Consider the following 18,709-nt stretch of genomic DNA (forward strand, 5'->3'; position numbering starts at 1 on the left):
AAAAAAAAAAAAAAAAAAAAAAGACCATGTTGGCCAGACGTGGTGCCTCAGGCCCGTAATCCTAGTACTTTGGGAGGCCGAGGCGGGCAGATCACTTGAGGTCAGGAGTTCGAAACCAGCCTGGCCAACATGAGGAAACCCCGTCCCTACTAAAAATACAAAAAAAAAATTAGCCGGGCCTGGTGGCATGTGCCTGTAATCCCAGCTACTTGGGAGGCTGAGGCAGGAGAATTGCTTGAACCCGGGAGGCAAAGGTTCCCGTGAGCCGGGATCGCACTACTGCACTCCAGCCTGGGTGACAGAGTGAGACTCCGTTTTTAAAAAAAAAAAAAAAAAAAAATGTAGCCCAGGTGTGGTGGCTCATGCCTGTAGTCCCAGGACTTTGGGAGGCCAAGGCAGGAGGATCGTTGGAGCCCAGGAACTGGAGACTAGCCTGGGCAACAAAGTGAGACTCTGTCATTTAAAAAAAAAAAAGTATAGAAAATGAAAAAAAAAAAACTAATTAAGAACTTAGTACACTGTAATTTAATATTAGCAACATTGAAAATTAAGATGTTTTCTTTCTTTATAAAAGTTTATCAAGGAAAAAATTTTATCACGAATAGCTTGGGCCAGGCGCGATGGTTCACACCTGTAATCCCAGCACTTTGGGAGGCCGAGGCAGGCAGATCATTTGAGGTCAGGAGTTTGAGACCAGGCTGGCCAACATGGTGAAATCCCATCTTTACTAAAATTACAAAAAAATTAGCTGGGTGTGGTGGCAGGTGCCTGTAATCCCATCCCAGCTACTTGGGAGGCTGAGGCAGGAGAACCGCTTGAACCCGAGAGACAGAGGTTGCAGTGAGCGGCATGGCACTCCACAGAGCGAGACTCCACCTCAAAAAGAAAAAAAAATTAAATACAAATACAAAAAATTAGCCGGGCGTGGTGATGCACACCTGTAATCCCAGTTGCATGGAAGGCTGAGGCAGGAGAATCGCTTCAACCTGGGAGGCGTAGGTTGCAGTGAGCAGAGATCGCACCACAGCACTCCAGCCCAGGTGACAGAGCAAATCTCCGTCTCAAAAAAAGAGAATATTCTGAGGCTGGGCATGGTGGCTCACACCTGTATCCCCAGCACTTTGGGAAGCCGAGGCGGATGGATCACCTGAGGTCAGAAGTTCAAGACCAGCCTGGTCAACATGGTGAAACCCCGTCTCTATTAAATATACAAAAATTAGCCAGGCGTGGTGGCAGGTGCCTGTAATCCCAGCTACTCAGGAGGCTGAGACGGCAGAATCGCCTGAACCCAGGAGGCAGAGGTTGCAGTGAGCCGACATCACACCACTGTGCTCCAGCCTGGGCAACAAGAATGAAACTTTGTTCAAAAAAAAAAAGAATATTCTGAACTGAAGAGTGCTGCAGTCTTCCAGTGGTTTAATTTATGATACAGAATGAGCATTTCTTCTATGTTTGTTGCCAAGGATGGAGTGCAGTGGTGCGATCTCGGCTCACTGCAGCCTCAACCTACTGGGCTCAGGAAATCCTCCCACCTCATTCTCCTGAGTTGCTGAGACAATAAGCACGAACCACCATGCTCAGCTATTTTTTTTTTTTTTGAGATGGAGTCTCGCTCTGTCACTCAGGCTGGAGTGCAGTGGCGTGATCTTGGCTCACTCCAATCTCTGCCTCCCAGGTTCAAACGATTCTCCTGCCTCAGCCTCCTGAGTAGCTGGGATTACAGGCACGCACCACCATGCCCGACTTATTTTTGTATTTTTAGTAGGGATGGGGTTTCACCATGTTGACCAAGCTGGTCTCAAACTCCTAACCTCAAGTGATCTGCCCACCTCGGCCTCCCAAAGTGCTGGGATTACAGGCGTGAGCCACTGCGCTCAGCCCAGGGAGTTCCTTTAATGTGAAGTTTTGCTGGTGTTATTTCCTCTGGGTCATTATCTTTTTCTTTAGAACCACTTTCCTCATTTAGGTTGATAAGTTTGCCTTCAAGAAGTTTCTCTGGATGCAGATCTCAAGTTTCCCAAACAGTGAACAGCTGAGGAGTTGCCATCCCCACAGCTAGCTATTTCTTCCACTATTCCATTTATGTTCAATTTGTTTTTGTTTTTTTTGGTTTTCGTGATGGAGTCCTGCTGTGTTGCCCAGGCCAGAGTGCAGCTGTGTGACCTTGGCTCAATGGCGTGGTGGCTCACACCTGTAATCCCAGCACTTTGGGAGGCCAAGGCAGACGGATCACTTGAGGTCAGGAGTTCGAGACCAGCCTGGCCAACATGGCGAAACCTCGTCTCTACAAAAATACAAAAATTAGCCAAGTGTGGTGGTGGGCACCTGTAGTCCCAGCTACTTGGGAGGCTGAGGCAGGAGAATCGCTTGAACCTGGGAGGCAGAGGTTGCAGTGAGCCAAGATTGAGCCACTGCACTCCAGCTTGACAGCTGTCCAGGTGACAGAGCAAGACTCCACTTCAAAAAAAAAAAAAAAATGTGTGGGAGAACTGCTGCGATGGAGGCAGCTCAGGTGATCTGGCAGCACCGAGGAGGCCCAGCACCACTAGGCGTGGGGACCATAGCTGTGCCAAGGACCCTTCTGGGGTAGCTGTCAGGCATCTAAGATCTGAGGCCTCCCTGCTGCCAGGCCAGGGGCGGAGGGCCAGTGGCCTATGCCCTCCTCCAACACACACCTCTATCAGCCTGGGCAGCTACTGGCCATTTGCTTGACCCGAAGGCAGTGGATGACCCCTGGGCCCGTGGAATGCATCACTGATGCATTCCAGGGGCTGATGTCAATAACACAGGGGCTGATGTCAGCTATGCCACTGTCCGCCAACCCCCACTGGACCAGCTCAGCCCAGAAGCCTGTGGTGACGCTGGACAAAGTCCAAAGCCTCCTCAGCCTGGCCTTTGGAACTGGCTGGAATCCAGGCTTGGCAGCCTCCACTTTCCCTCCCTTTACTCTTTTTTTATTTTAGAGATAGGGTCTCGCTTTGTCACCTAGGAGCCTTGAACTCCTGAGCTCAAGCGATCCTCCTGCCTCAGCCGCCTGAGTATCTGGGACTATAGGTGCATGCCCCAACCGCCGGCTCAAATCCTTTGCTTTAAAAAAAAAAAAAAAAAAAAAATAGAGACAGGGTCTCCCTATGTTGCCCAGGCTGGTCTTGAATTCCTGGGCTCAAGTGATCCTCCCGTCTTGGCCTCCTAAAGTCCTGAGATTACAGCTTGGATTATAGGCATGAGACACCACACCCAGTCATCCTTTGTTCTTTTTTTTTTTCTTTTTTTGAGACAGAGTCTGGCTCTGTTGCCCACGCTGGAGTGCAGTGGCGTGATCTCAGCTAACTGGAAGCTCCGCCTCCTGGGTTCACGCCACTCTCCTGCCTCAGCCTCCTGAGTAGCTGGGACTACAGGCACCTGCCACCATGCCCCGCTAATTTTTTTTGTATTTTTAGTAGAGACGAGTTCACCATGTTAGCCAGGATGGTCTCGATCTCCTGACCTCGTGATCTACCCGCCTCAGCCTCCCAAAGTGCTGAGATTACAGGCTTGAGCCACGGCACCTGGCCCCCTTTTTTTTTTTTCTTGAGATAGAGCCTCTCCCTTCACTCTGTCACCCTGTCACCGAGGCTGGAGTGCAGTGGCACAATCTTGGCTCACTGCAACCCCCACCTGCCGGGTTCAAGTGATTCTCCTGCCTCAGCCTCCCAAGTAGCTGGGATTACGGTTCAAGTGATTCTCCTGCCTCAGCCTCCCAAGTAGCTGGGATTACAGGCACCCACCATCATGCCTGGCTAATTTTTGTAGAGACAGGGTTTCACCATGTTGGCCAGGCTGGTCTTGGACTTCTGGCCTCTGGTGATCTGCCTGCCTTGACCTCCCAAATTGCTGGAATTACAGGCATGAACCACTGTGCCCAGCCACCCTTTGCTTTTGAATAAATGTTGCCCACCCTCACTCAAGTTGATTCCCCTGCCTGGCATACCCTCCAATCCGAAATCCCTGGCAGGGCCTAGCCCTACATGTACCTCCTCTCTGAAGCTTCTGTGTCCACCCAGGCCCTTTGCTGAACTCAGAAAGCACCTACCTGTGCCTGACCCTCTCCCCCAACCCCGTGCGAAATTCTCTAATCCTCATCACAGCTGATTAGGATGGTATTATTTACTCTATTTTGCTCAAAAGGAGAACAAGGAAAACTCACTCAGCCTAGAGAGCTCCAGCTGTGATTCAAACCCTGGTTTGCCTACTTCCAAAGTCCAAATTCTGTCCCATGAAATCTCCTCTCAGGCGGGTGCTGGGGCTGACAGGAGACCACCAGCCCCTTGGGGACAGGAGCCATGTCTTGTCCAAATTCACCTTGCATGGCTGCTTACAAGGGCAGGCAAGGTGACCATGGCTTCCCAGGCTGGCCCCACGTCACATCACTCAAGTCAATTATGACATTTGGTTTCGGATCTTCTCAACAGGGGCACACTTAGAATTTGAGATGAGTCAGTTCTTCACTGGGGAGAACTATCTGGAGGCTTGAAGGATGTTTAGCATCCCTGGGCTTAAAATGCCAGGAGACTCCCAGTTACTGAGACAACGCACATCATGGCACCTCTAGAACTGGGGATACCATGCCCAGGAAGACTGGTCTACTGCATGAATGACCACAGAAGACCAAACCTTGGACTTGGATCAAATAGTCCCAGCTCCACCATAAACTAGCTATGGGACCTTGATCATGCCAGGCCGCAGCCTCTTGGAGGCTCAGCTTCCTCATCTGTAAAATGAAGGTGACAAGAATCCACAGAGAATATACTGTGGGTCCTGGCTCACAGCCACTTGTCAGTGACAACAAGCTATGAACTTTTTTTTGTTTTGAGACAGTCTTGCTCTGTTGCCCAGGCTGGAGTGCAGTGGCACAATCTCGGCTCACTGCAACCTCCACCTCCCAGTTTCAAGCGATTCTGGTACCTCAGCCTCCGGAGTAGCTGGGACCACAGGCATGTGCCACCACACTCAAGCTAATTTTTGTATTTTTGGTAGAGATGGGGTTTTACCATGTTGCCCAGGTTGGTCTTGAACTCCTGAGCTCAAGCGATAGTCCCACCTCGGCCCTCCAAATTGCTGGGATTACAGGCGTGAACCACCACACCCAGTCAACAAGCTATTAACATTTAAACCTACCAGGCTTTCCATAAAATTAGTAACCAAACAAAATGAAAAATCTCTTATTATATAATGAATCCAAATTCTTTTTGATAGAAAAAAAAAACAGAATCCCCTGAAGACAAATGTTTGGTGACAGTTTGTTGAGCCAATGTTTTCCTGGAGAGAACAGCTTGTCTGAGGAGATCTAACAATCATGTCACTCAGACACAGTCCCCCTGGGCTTAGGAATTGGCAGAGGAGACAGAAATGACTTCTGGAGTCCAGACTGCAGGTTTCCAGGCTGGAGGGGTTGGTGGAAGACCTGAGTGAGACAAACAGTAGGTATCTCACCACTTATTCCTCCTGGCACAGGACCCAGATTCAAAAACCACAATCTCACTCCCGTACATTAAAGGAACACACAACAGATAGGCAGATAGCCTCGCAGGAGCCTTGGAGGAGGTGGCATCAGCTTTACGGGTGGGGAAACTCAGGTTTAGAGACGGGAAATGACTTACTCGAAGTCCCAGAAAAGCACCAGGAGGCCCCCAGCTGCGAGCTGGGGAATGAGGGCATAGGATGAGCATTTTAGAAATTATGCAGGGAGGCCAGGGGGCGGTGGCTCACGCCTGTAATCCCAGCACTTTGGGAGGCCAAGGTGGGCGGATCACAAGGTCAGGCGATCGAGACCATCCTGGCTAACATGGTGAAACCCCGTCTCTACTAAAAATACAAAAAATTAGCCAGGCATGGTGGCGGGTGCCTGTAGTCCCAGCTACTCGGGAGGCTGAGGCAGGAGAATGGAGTGAACCCGGGAGGTGAAGCTTGCAGTGAGCCGAGATTGCACCACTGCACTCCAGCCTGGGCGACAGAGTGAGACTCTGTCTCAAAAAAAAAAAAAAGGAATTATGCAGGGAACTGGCAGTGCCATCCAGGAGTGGGATGTGGCCCCAGGTCTGTTCTGGCAGGAGTTACAGTGACTGCCTCATGGCTGCCAACGCCCCTGCATTCCTTTATCACCCCCACCTGGATTATAAAATCAGGCACCCTACTCTTTGGAGCTTGGAGAGGTTAGTGTGGCATTCTGGTGGTTGGCACCTAATGGAGGCATTCTCCGGGAGGAAAGATTCCTGCTGAAGCCAGACTGAATGGGTCTAACTTGTATATTCTCCAATCCTGTCGGTCACCCTCAGTTTCTTAGTGGACACCAAGGCCAAGTCCAGGGTAGGAGCCCATCTCTCCTTGAGTCTCAAGCCTCATCATTTCTCCTTCTGGACATCCTAGTTTCCAGTCACATTGAAAGTCCCTTCCTTGGAGAAGCCCCTTCTGACTCCACCCAGGCTAAGCCACGTGTCCCCTCCCAGGTGGTCCCAAGGCCCTGGGCTTCCGCCCTCAAGATACTCAGCACGGGGGCACTCAACTCCAAGGACAGGAACTATGTGCTTGACCTGTTCTCCACCAGATCCTCAGCCTCTGGCAGCTCACCCAGCAGAGTAGGTCCCCAAAGCATTAGCGCAGATGATCCCGGGAAGCTAAGGGAGAGGCCTGGGAGCCCAACAGCCTTCCTAGGGAGGGAGGGAGACCTGTAGGAGCCCTCTTCGGGCAACTTTCTTAATCTCTCTGTGCCTCACTTACTTATCTGTAAAATGAGACTTATCTGCGTGTAAAATACAAAGTATAATACGTGGGAACATTCACTGTCTACAACTGTGGTTCTGATTGTTCATTTTACAGGCGGGGACATGGAGGCCCACGGAGTACCTGGCAGGCCCACAGTCCACAGGTTGGAAAGAGGTGCCCGAGCCCTGAACTTTAAGCCTGGGCTCTGACCGTCAACGTTTGCTTTTCACACTACATCATGTCAATAAATAGTTACTGGATGCCTGTTGTGTGCCAGGCCCCAAGACGGGTGTTGGATGACTGACAACAGAAAAAGCTGCTCAGTGGCAAGGGATAAGCTAGATCATGGGCATTAGTGTAAATCGCCCAGGATTCAAATTCCAGCTTCTCCACTTCCTGGCTATGATTTTTTTTTTTTTTTTTTTTTTGAGACGGAGTCTGGCTCTGTCGCCCAGGCTGAAGTGCAGTGGCCGGATCTCAGCTCACTGCAAGCTCTGCCTCCCAGGTTCACGCCATTCTCCTGCCTCGGCCTCCTGAGTAGCTGGGACCACAGGCGCTCGCCACCACGCTCGGCTAATTTTTTTGTATTTTTAGTAGAGACGGGGTTTCACCGTGTTAGCCAGGATGGTCTCGATCTCCTGACCTCGTGATCGGCCCGCCTCAGCCTCCCGAAGTGCTGGGATTACAGGCGTGAACCACCGCGCCCGGCCCTGGCTATGATATTGCTGGGTTTCCTAACCTCTCTAAAGTTCTTTTCTATTAAAAGGGAAAAGTAAGACATCCCAACAGAAGTGAAACTAGGCATTGGCTTAACACGTGATGGATGGGAGCCATGACTATCTTCATCATCTTATTTTTAATTATCTATCTGTGCACATGGTAGTAAATTTCTCGCCCTGGCCCAGGTACCCAGCACCCCAGTTCTCCTGTCGGAGACAACCGCAATTAACAACTTCTTGTGCATCTTATCAGACAGCTGGCGCGCACACCCGCAGATACCCCCACCCTCAGGCGTCCTTCTACGCAAAGATGGATAGCACCCATCAACGCTGTTTTTCTTTTTTTCTTTTTTTTAGACAGAGTCTCGCTCTGTCGCCCAGGCTGGAGTGCAGTGGCGCGATCTCCGCTCACTGCAAGCTCCACCTCCCAAGTTCACGCCATTCTCCTGCCTCAGCCTCCCGAGTAGCTGGGACTACAGGCGCCCACCACCACGCCCGGCTAATTTTTTTGTATTTTTAGTAGAGATGGGGTTTCACAACGTTAGCCAGGATGGTCTCGATCTCCTGACCTCGTGATCCGCCCGCCTCGGCCTCCCAAAGTGCTGGGATTACAGGAGTGAGCCACCGCAACCGGCTAAACGCTGTTTTTTCTGTTGCTTCCTTTTTTAACCTAAGGTATCTTAGAAGTCGCCCTACATTAGTGCATATTAAACATTTTTCGTCTTAATGGCTGCCCAGTATTCCATTGTATGGATTATTTTTTAATTTGGTTGCCGTTACTGTTATCAGCCAGGGAATTTGCGAGGACCCAGGGGGATTTATGGAGCTGCAGAGCTGCAGTCTGGGGACCCAGTTCCAACCCGAGATCTGCCCAGAATTCCGTTGTCTCGGGTATCATCTCCACCGGCGCGGTCGTGGGAGGGGGGTTTGGCTGCAGATAGGACCAGCCCCAGTGTCCGAGCGAGAATCAGCGAGCAGCACGCGCAGTTGATTCCGCGGGCGGCTCAATCATCCTGTGCAGCCACTCCGTTACACTTAGTAGCATCAAACTCATTAAGCACTCTAGCACAACCAAGCTCGGAACCGTTAGCCGACCCTCCCAGCCTCGGCACCTGACCTCGGGGCAGTGACGCTCCGACACAGCTACTCACCCTCGCCTGGGTCGCTTCACCCTTCGCTCCCAAGTACACCCGGTAGGTTGCATCAGTCCCTGTCCCTTTAAGGGGGCCGAGCCCGGCTTCGCTACTTCCGCCCCGAAGCAGCAGGGCGCTAGCGCGCGGGCCAGAGCGGGAGAAAGCGCAGCTAGAGTTCCCCTCGTAAAGATGGCGACGCCCTGGCCGCTGCGTTCGCGCCCGGTGGTGACGTCACTTCCGGGGCGGAGGAGGCTGAGTGGTGCAGTGAGGGACAAACAAAAGGAGGCGCCGGAGCAGCGCTGCGGCCGGCGGCGGGACGGAGCGGCCGGGGCCTGGAGCTGCCTGCTGGGCGGCTGGGCGCGGCAAGCCCAGGTGAGTGGACGGAGTGGGGAAAGGGGCGCGAGCTGTCACCTCTCGAAACCCACTTACACACGCCCTCGGCCAGCTGCCCGGCCCCGGGCGCCCGGGGCATCTGGGGCTCTGTCTCCGGGCCGGCCCCCTGGGGACCCCGCGGTGTTCGGCCTACCTCCGGGCTCCTCAGTGCCCGGGGTCCCCGGAGCACCACCCTCTCGCCGGCTCCGCGGCGCGCGAGCCCCCTCCCAGGCACTCCTGTGCCTCCTTGTGCTCTAGAAACCAGGAGTTTCCGCCTCGGCTTTCCCATGTCCCCTTGTCATCCCTGAGTGCCCCCAGATCCTCACCCCTCCACACACACTCTCCCTTTCCTAGAGGTTCCACCTCTGGGCTCTCTCCTTACCATTTCTTTTTCAGAGATTCCCTTGGCTGTCTTCTCCTGAGTTCCTGGTCCCCTCCTCTTCCCTTGCACCCCTCCTTCCTATCGTTCCGATGGGGGCAGTGCCCTGACTTGGGGGCAGGATCCCCGGCTAGGCTCTGGGGGCCTGTCTGGGATGGGATATTTGGGAAGACCGGTCTGGAATCTAAGAACCCAGACCCTGTCCCAGTCCTGTGCATTCAGGTGGGCCCGAGGGCGAGGCGAGATCCAGTGAGGTCCGGGCCTGGTGCAGCCCTAGGTGAGCTGGATACCCAGCAAACTGAGCTCCCAGGCTGAAGGCGCATAGCTGGGGTCATGGAGTTCATGATGATTCTGCTGCTTTCGCTGACTGCTTCTTCCCCTTGATCGGGTCTGGAGTGAACCGAGGTCTGCCGGTTCTCAGCTGTTGGGATTGTTGCCTTTTTTGGGAAGGAGAGATGGGTCGGGGGTTGTCTGGTAGCCGCCTCCTGATGGAGACTTGGCTGGAAGGGTGGGTGGTTCCTGGGTGAGCCACACTTCCACTGACTCCTCTTCCCCTGCCCTACCTCAGGAAGCCTTTTGAGAATGAGGTGTGGAGGGAGAGCACCTGGTGAGAGGAAGGGAATTGGGGGAGCCCGAAGTTCCCAAGGGCCTCTTCCGAAACCTCTTCTGTTAGTAGTACTCTTAACCCCTGCCAAACTGTATTCTGCGCTTTGGAGCAGACAACCTGGCAGACAGACAGACTGTAAGAAGGGGGAGGAGATCGGCTGTTGCTGATACTTCCTGTGGAGGGGATGTGAGAGTGGGAGTTTGTTCAGAGAGACTGGGCAGTGGTGATTGCTCAGTCTCACTGGTGTTGCTTCCGTGAAGGTCAAGTCTTCTGCCTCATGAAGGGAGGCAAGGACAGATGACCTGTGCTGGAGGAGGCTGTTGTGGACATGCCAGGGATGAGTGACTGGGTGACTGGTCTCTGCTTCCTTGTTTTCCTGGTCTTGGGGCTTTGGCATGGGGTCTGATGCCCTCTGCCTTCTAGGGACCATAGGGTACAGAGCAGGGGGCGCAGGGCCAGGCGTGGTGGCTCACACCTGTAATCCCAGCACTTTGGGAAGCTGAAGCGGGCAGATCACGAGGTCAGGAGTTCGAGACCAGCCTGGCCAACGTGGTGAAACCCTGTCTCTACTAAAAACACAAAAAATTAACCAGGCATAGGGCTCTGCGCCCGTAATCCCAGCTATTTGGGAGGCTGAGGCAGGAGAATTGCTTGAACCCAGGAGGCAGAGGTTGCAGTGAGCCAAGATCGCGCCATTGCACTCCAGCTTGGGCAAGAAGAGCAAAACTCCATGTCAAAAAAAAAAACAGAGCAGGGGGCACAGGAAATGTTCATGACTTCCCCCTAGAACTTGACTAGATGTGGTGGTTCTCCATCCCTTAGGCACACCCACCAGGAAGCCATTTCCTTTGCAAACTCTTGAGTGACCTTTCTGGACTGTAGGGAATCCTGGGGATCACTCCTGTGGGTCAGAACTCAGGGAAGTGGCCAGACCCTGGGTTGCTGCCTGGCTTGGCCTGGACCTTGCCTGTAGGAGTTGGAGGGAAATCAGCCTGGTTCCTGACTTTCTTATCTTAGAGTAGAGCTGATTCCAGGTTTTCACATGGAGAAACTGAGGCACACACTGATGGGCCAAGACCTCTTGGAGATTCAGGTGGGATGGATGTGGGGCTCTAGAGCCCAGCACAGTGTCTCTCCATGCCTTGACTCATTCATTCATTCATTCATTCAGCCATTCTTTAGAAAGTGCCCGTCTTGGGCCTGGGATGGCTGGGAAAACATCCCTGGCCTCCTGAGAGCTGCAGTCTGGGAGGACAGGCAGACCAGAAGACACATAAGTTCTGATACACTGTGGCCACCATATTAATAGAAATATTACAGAGGCAGCCCAGAGGAAGAAGGAATTAGCTCTGGGTGATTATGTAGGGGGTGGTCAGGGTATGCTTTCTGGAAGAGGAGGGACTAGAATAATCAGTGACAGGGAGTCCAGGGGCCCAAGTTCTGGACCTGGCTCTGCCATGGGCAGGTGACTGGACCACCCAGCCTCATTGGGTGCCCCATCCTTGACAAGGAGGGTAGAGTGAGGTAGAGGTTGGCTTGGATGGCCTCTGTGCCGATGTAGCTGTAGGTACTTTACTGCCTAGTCACCACCACCCTGTATGGAATTGCAGGGTTATTGACCTACCTCCCATGATGACGGAGACCATCTTTCATGTTTGCCCTCCCAGCACAGGGCCTGGAACTTAGTCAGTATAGTAAATACCCAGTGGTAGAAATGATGGAAAAACAGCCATCCCTCCTAGATCAGTCCAGGTGTCTTTGTCTACCACCCGCCCTCCTCCTTCCTGGGTAACTCCTGCTGATCCCTTTGGTTCTCTCTGGTGGCTGGGCCACTCTCCCAGCTCCTGGCTCCCCGAAACCCGTGTTGTAGTGATCACAGCTCTTTCCCCACCCTGCCACTCCCATGCACAGTTCTGCACAGTGTCTGATGCATACGGAGTAGATGCTCACTGGAGGCTGGTTGACTGTCGGAGATGATGGGTGGATTTGCTATTTAAGTTGGAGTCTGGGCAGAGGCTGGTCTCTGCCTGACCCAACCACCCTGCTGTGGCTCATCTCTTGCCACTTCCCCCCTCTGGCTCTCGCCATGCCGAGCCCGCAAACCTTCTCCAGATGCCGTGTACCCTCTCCTCCAGGTAAACATGTGCTGTTCCTCCTGCCTGGAATGCTCTTTTTCCAGCTCCTGTTCTTAGGAGTCAACTCAGACAACTCCTCCTCCAGAAAGCCTTCCCTGACCCCACTAGTCTGGGTCTAGTGCTTCTCCTGGCTCCCCCGCAGCAGAGCTCTGAGCTCTCAGACTGTCGCTACTGAGTTGGCACCTCCTCAGTAGACCAGGTTCTGGAGGGAGGTGCTCTGTCAGAAGCTCTTTTGTCCGCCAGGCACGGTGGCTCATGCCTGTAATCCCAATAATTTGGGAGGCCGAGGCAGGCAGATTGCTGGAGGTCAGGAGTTCGAGAGCAGCCTGGCCAACATGGGGAAACCCTGTCTCTACTAAAAATACAAAAATTAGCCAGGCTTGGTGGTGCGCACCTGAAATCCCATCTACTCGGGAGGCTGAGGCAGGAGAATCACTTGAACACGGGAGGCAGAGGTTGCAGTGAACTGAGATCGCACCACTGTACTCCAGCGGGGGTGACAGAGTGTGACTCTTGTCTCAAAAAAAAACCTCTTTTGTCACCCCAGAGTCCAGCCAAGGGCCTGCTACCAAGCAGGCTCTCAGGAAGTGCTGGCAGTGCGGCAGGTAACTGCGACAGTCACATGTGTGCCTGCTGACGGCAGCTCTCGCTTCCTTGTAGGGAGGCAGCGTCCATGGAGCGAAAGGAATGCCAGGACCCTGCCCAGGCAGATGTGGGCCAGCCTCAGCACCGACAGCCGACGCGCAGATAGCAGAGCCGTCCTTGGGGTAAGGAATGGGCCCCTCTCCTTCCCGGCCAGCTCCAGCTCCAGTCAAGTGCCCTTCCCAGCCTGGGGAGCAAAGGGTAGCATCTCCGTCCCCACAGTCCTTTGCTTTTCTTGCTGTAGGTCCAGGGCAGAGTGGCAGACAGCAGAATTACTCTCTTCTTCCTTCTCCCGCTGAGTAATGTTTGCTTGCTGCACTCATTGAATGCTAAGTTGTTTCATTGCAAACCTCTTGTTTTTTCTCCCTCACCCCAGATCTTATCAGTCTGGGTTTTGCTAATGCAGCCTCATGACCACATTTCCCATAAAGCGTGGACCACGTTTCCCAAGTGTGTTCCATGAGACACCAGTTTCTTCAGTCACAGTGGTTTGATAATTCTGGGAAACAAAGACTTCTTGTTATCCTTGCTGCAGGACTTATCAGAGCCTTGAATGGATTGAGCTGACCAAGATAAGGGAGCTGGCGACTCGTGTTTCCCCACACTTATTTGATCATGTAGACATCTTTGGGGACTGGGATTCCTTGGCCTGTGCTTTGGAAAACAGTTCCCAGAGGCAGGAGAGTCCCTTTAGAACATTTGGAGGATTAAATATGTTGACATAGAGCAGGCAGTTGGCAGAGTGCATGTCCTAGAAGGTGGTCCCGAGTCATAGCTAGTGTGTGTATAGACGGCTGTGTAATTTGCCAAACATACTCAGGTTGGTGATCTCATTTGACCATTTGAGGATGCTTAGGCAATGGCTATTAACTCCAGTTTACAGATGTGAAAACTGAGAATCAGAGTGAGGAAGCAACTTGCCCAGACTCATCTGTAAAGAAGGCAAGGACATGCGGCTTGAATCCAGACCCTGGAATCCTGGGCCAGGGTCCTCTGTTGTCTGCCCTGAGGCCTCTCTGCCTTTACCTCTCACCTCAGTTTTTTGTGTGAAGGAAGGCCTGAGTCTCCCAGCCTGGATTTCAAAAGAAATAGTAATTTTTTTTTTGTAATTACCAACATAGTTATATATTCATTATATGTTTTTATACCGTTTGGCTATTTTTTGGGGACAGGGTCTCACTCTGTTGCCCAGGCTGGAGAGCAGTGGCACCATCATGACTCACTGCAGCCTCAATCTCCAAGGCTCCAGCGATCCTCCTGCCTCAGCCTCCCAAGTAGCTGGGACTACAGGTGTGCACCACTGTGCCCAGCTAATTTTATTTATTTATTTATTATAGAAATAGAGCCTCTCTACATTGCCCAGGCTGGTCTCGAATTCCTGGGTTCAAGAGATGCTCCTACCTCGGTGTCCTAAAGTGCTGGGATTATGGGTGTGAGCTACCATGCCAGGCCTGTTTGGATCTTTAATGTCATCTAGGAAATGAGTCTCCGCTGATTCCCATCTTCAGAGGTGTGAATGGGAAGGGGTATATTCTTCCACATCTATTATTACCATTTGCTTATTTTTATAAAAATCTGGTCATGTTTGAGTTGCTGATTCACGGTTTGCTTTTGTTTCATTTAATGATATCCCCTGGACCTCTTTTTTTTTTTTTTTGAGATGGAGTCTCACTCTGTCGCTCAGGCTGGAGTGCAGTGGCACAATCTTAGCTCACTGCAAGCTCCGCCTCCCGGGTTCACTCCATTCTCCCTCCTCAGCCTCCCGAGTAGCTGGGACTATAGGCGCCTGCCACCACGCCCGGCTAATTTTTTTTTGTATTTTTAGTAGAGACGGGGGTTTCACTGTGTTAGCCAGGATGGTCTCGATCTCCTGACCTCATGATCCACCTGCCTCGGCCTCCCACAGTGCTGGGATTACAGGCATGAGCCACCGCGCCCAGCTCCCCTGGACCTCTTTCTCATGCAAGAGGTAGATAGAGCTGTGTGTGGTCCTGGCAGAATGCACACCCTAGAGCCCCCCGGCCCCTCCCCCTCACATGCTGGGAGTTTTGAGCTGTTTGGGCATTTACAGCAGCAGAGGGAGGTGGGAAGTGCCTGGTGTGTGATTGTGTCTACTCTCCAGTTTATGGGAAAAGGTCAGCCAACTCCTGGCTCTGCCCCGTAGGAGTTTCCTGTTGGTTTTGAGGAACTCTGTCCCCCGGAGAGAGGGGAGGCCTGAGCTGTAGTCTTTCATGCTGGGCAGCGCTGAGCAGGAAGCAGCAGGTCCTGCTTGTCAGATCATAATTCCTCCTCCTTGCCAAGGATGGCGTGGAGTGAACCGCATGGGCCGGCCTGAGGGGTTTTGGCCTCCACCCACTGCCTGGGTTCAGGGGACACACACGAATCAAGCTGAGACAAATTGAGTCTGAGCCATTGTTCTGAGCCCGGCCCTTCCTGGGGACAGGAAGGAACAGGCAGACCCTGACTCAGTTTACCCTTGCTGTATCTGGAGGAAGTGTTGGTTGTGGTCCTTTTGGCATGCTCCTTTCCAGTTTTAGTTCTGAGAGTGGGCGGGTGAGAAGCAGGAGGAGGGCCCACCCTGCCACCTGGGTCCAAAGATGCTCTCTTTTAGGGGTATAGCTGACCTCAGGAAGGGTTTGGGCAAGGAGAGCGAACAGGCATGGCAGCCTCGTTTTGCGGGGCTGTGAGAGCGTCTGGCAGGATCGTGCTGGGAGTGAGGTCTGTGCCGGAGCTCCTGACATCTCACCTGTGTTTTTCAGGCTCACTGTCCTGTCGCTCTCCCTCCTCCACGTCGCTTCCTCTATTCTTCCCCAGGAGTCTCTTTTCTCTCCCATACACTGCTTGGGAGAGAGCTGCAGAGCTGGCCCCTCCACAGATGGTGCTCAGCGTCTCCGGCTTCTCCTCCTTCCTGCAATAGCACCTTCACAGTCTGTGGTCATTCTCAGCACCATGTCTCAGTGCTAAGCCGCATGCTGGGATGCTGCACGCATTTGCCCATCTTACCTTCGCCACAGCCTTGCGTGTGAGGTTGCTTTACCATTTTACAGACCAAGGCCTAGAGGGATGAGGTCTCTGGCCCAAAGTTATACAATGTACGTGTGGCAAAGCCAGAACTTGAACCCAGGTTGGTATGGCTTGGCAGCGAGGGCTCTTTCTACTTCACCCTCCGTTGCCCCTTTTCCTCAGGTTCCCAGGCTTTTGGGGGCCTTCAGAGTCACCTGGGAGCTTGTCTAAAATGCCGTTCCCCTGGGCCCACCACCACAGACCTGCAGAGTCTGCCCTGGAAGGTTGGCCCCAGGAATCTGAACTTTGAAGATGCTTCCCCAGCAGTTGTGAGGCTGGTGGGCTACAAACAATGCTGAGAAACACTGACCAGAGGCCATTCTTTCAGCCTTAGTCCCCGTTGTCTACCGCAGAACTCATGCCCTTGGTGTGGAAGTAGGGCTGAGCTCCCCACAGGACTGGGACTGGACAGTTTTTTGTTTTTTTTTAATTAATTAATTTTTTTGAGACGGAGTCTTGCTCTGTCCCCCAGGCTGGAGTGCAGTGGTGCGATCTTGCTCACTGCAACCTCCACCTCCCGGGTTCAAGCTATTCTCCTGCCTCAGCCTCCCGAGTAGCTGGGACTACAGGCGCCCGCCACCATGCCTGGATAATTTTTGTATTTCTAGTAGAGACGGAGTTTCACCATATTGCCCATGGCTGGTCTCGATCTCCTGACCTTGTGATCCACCCGCCTTGGCCTCCCAAAGTTCCGGGACTACAGCTGTGAGCCACCACGCCTGGCCTATTTTTTAAATTTAATTTTACTTTTTTGAGATGGAATCCCACTCTGTTGCCCAGCCTGGAGTGCAGTGGTGCCATCTTGGCTCACTGCAGCCTCCGCCTCCTGGGTTCAAGCGATTCTCCTGTCTCAGCCTCCCAAGTAGCTGGGATTACAGATGCGCACCACCACGCCTGGCTAATTTTTGTATTTTTAGTAGAGACGGGGTTTCACCTTGTTGGTCAGGCTGGTCTCGAACTCCTGACCTCAGGTGATCCACCCACCTCGGCCTTCCAAAGTTTTGGGATTACAGGCATGAGCCACCGCACCTGGCCAGACAGTTGTTTTTTAGTGGCTTCATTGTGTGTGTGTGTGTGTGTGTGTGTGTGTGTGTGTGTGTGTGTGTGTGTGTGCTGGGAAGGCGAGGGGCTTAACCTTCCCTCCTCAAGGACGTGGGGCTGAGGTTTCTAGAAGGGCTTTTACTCCCCAGCCACAAACGTTCCCTGCTGTCTTCCAGATGCATTTCTGTTGCGTCTTGCATCTCGTAGCAAGTTTGTCTACATCTAAACGTCTCTTGAGGGCTTAAAACCTCAAAATTAAATTGCTTGCTGCAATCTAAGCCTCATGCCTAGAGCGATGTTCCGGTGGAGTAAAAGTGGCTGTAAAATTCCACAGCTTTCACGTGCCACCTGGACGCCATCAGAGTGCCGCTGCCAAACCTGCGCCCTCTGACGGGCAGCATGACAAACGCACTGACCAGCAGCGGGGGCAGTGGGCGGGAATCCTGGCCCTGCAGGGACACCTCACATCTCCCAGCTGTCTCCATGGGTCAGGATCCCTGGGGGTAGCCCCCTTCCGTCCCAGAGAGTCGGGTACCAGGCAGCTCACCCTCTGTCAGATCCCCCAGTCCTCCCACTGGCTTGCCTAGGGCTTGGCCAGTGCCCAGTCCCCTGGGATCTCAGCAGAAGATGCGTGTGCTACCTCTCTAGGGTACTGGTGGCCACATTTCATAACCTGTCTAAGAAGGCAGCGCTGGTATTCATAACAGGTTAAGACCTGTAAACCGTGTGTGGCTGTGACTCCATGTGCAAATATGAGTGTTTGTTGGCTGGACGTGGCAGTTCCCACCAGTAATCCCAGCACTTTGGGAGGCTGAGGTGGAGGATTGCTTAAGCCCAGGAGTTCCAGACTAGCTTCGGCAACATAGTGACCTGTCTCTACAAAAATAAAAAAATTAGTCCAGCCGCAGTGGCTCAGCACTTTGGGAGGCTGAGGCAGGTGGATCACCTGAGGTCAGGAGTTCGAAACCAGCCTAGCCAACATGATGAAACCCCGTTTCTACTAAAAAATACAAAAATCAGCCAGGTGTGGTGACATACACCTGTAATCCCAGCTACTTGGGAGGCTGAGGCAGGAGAATTGCTTGAACCTGGGAGACGAAGGTTGCAGTGAGCTGAGATTATGCCACTGCACTTTAGCCTGGGTGACAGAGTGAGACCCCGTCTAAAGAAAATAAAAAAAAAAAAAATTAGCCAGGTGTGGTAGCATGTGCATGTAGTTCCAGCTACTTAGAGGCTGAGACTGGAGGACTGCTTGAGCCCAGGAATTCCAGACCAGCCTGGGCAAGATAACAACCTATCTCTACAAAAAAATTTTAAAAATAGCCAGGTGTGGTGGCACATGCCTGTAGTTTCAGCTACTGGGGGTCTGAGGCTGGAGGATCGCTTGAGCCAAGGAGTTCAAGGTTGCAGTGAGCCGTGATCCTACCATTGCGCTCCAGCCTGGGCGACAGAGCAAGATCTTGTCTCAAAAAAAAAAAATAAAACGGCCTGCTTTCCAGGCCCCTCTGCCCCCGGGGCCCAGACCCAACACTGCCTTCTGGCCCTAAACCCAGGGCTAGGCTCCCTTCCAGAGCTTCCTTATAGCGGTACCAGTGAGACCAGAGGCATCTGAGTATGGCCTGATGGGGTTCCCTGTAGAGCCCTGGTTTCCATGTACCCCTAAGGAAAACAAGATCTTGTCTCAAGAAGTATCTTCAAGGGTCTGGGTCCCAGGCGGGTCCAGGAGGCCTGTTTGCCTTTGAGGCAGGTTGGCACAATGGAAAGTCAGGCTTGGGGTGCATCTTCCCAGCTCTTCCTAGCTGTGTGGCCTTGGGCACGTTACCAAACTTCTCTGGGCCTCAGACATCACACCCATAAAAGGACTGATAAACTCTACC

General features: G+C 52.8%; 2 protein-coding genes across 5 annotated transcripts in view; one reads left to right on the plus strand and one right to left on the minus strand.

Annotated features, from left to right (window-relative positions):
- Positions 1–9,414, minus strand: part of KYAT1 (kynurenine aminotransferase 1) — a 34,106-nt gene extending 24,692 nt beyond the window's left edge. Inside the window, exon 1 of one of the 4 annotated variants that reach the window (XM_032165344.2) lies at positions 9,348–9,414. In XM_032165344.2, coding sequence (XP_032021235.2) covers positions 9,348–9,350 — 3 coding nt within the window. In that variant the 5' untranslated portion in view covers positions 9,351–9,414. Of the gene's footprint in view, positions 1–8,611; positions 8,804–9,119; positions 9,242–9,347 lie in introns of those variants that run through there. The other 3 variants (XM_032165341.2, XM_032165346.2, XM_058444876.1) reach the window with 3 other exon arrangements.
- LRRC8A (leucine rich repeat containing 8 VRAC subunit A) overlaps positions 8,822–18,709 on the plus strand; it is a 38,418-nt gene continuing 28,530 nt past the window's right edge. The window contains exons 1-2 of the mRNA XM_032165334.2: positions 8,822–8,965; positions 12,747–12,853. The gene's annotated coding sequence lies outside the window, so the exon portion shown is untranslated. The remainder of the gene's footprint in view (positions 8,966–12,746; positions 12,854–18,709) is intronic.

This window comes from Hylobates moloch, unplaced genomic scaffold (genome assembly GCF_009828535.3).
Source record: "Hylobates moloch isolate HMO894 unplaced genomic scaffold, HMol_V3 SCAFFOLD_10, whole genome shotgun sequence".
Classification (NCBI taxonomy): Eukaryota; Metazoa; Chordata; class Mammalia; order Primates; family Hylobatidae; genus Hylobates; species Hylobates moloch.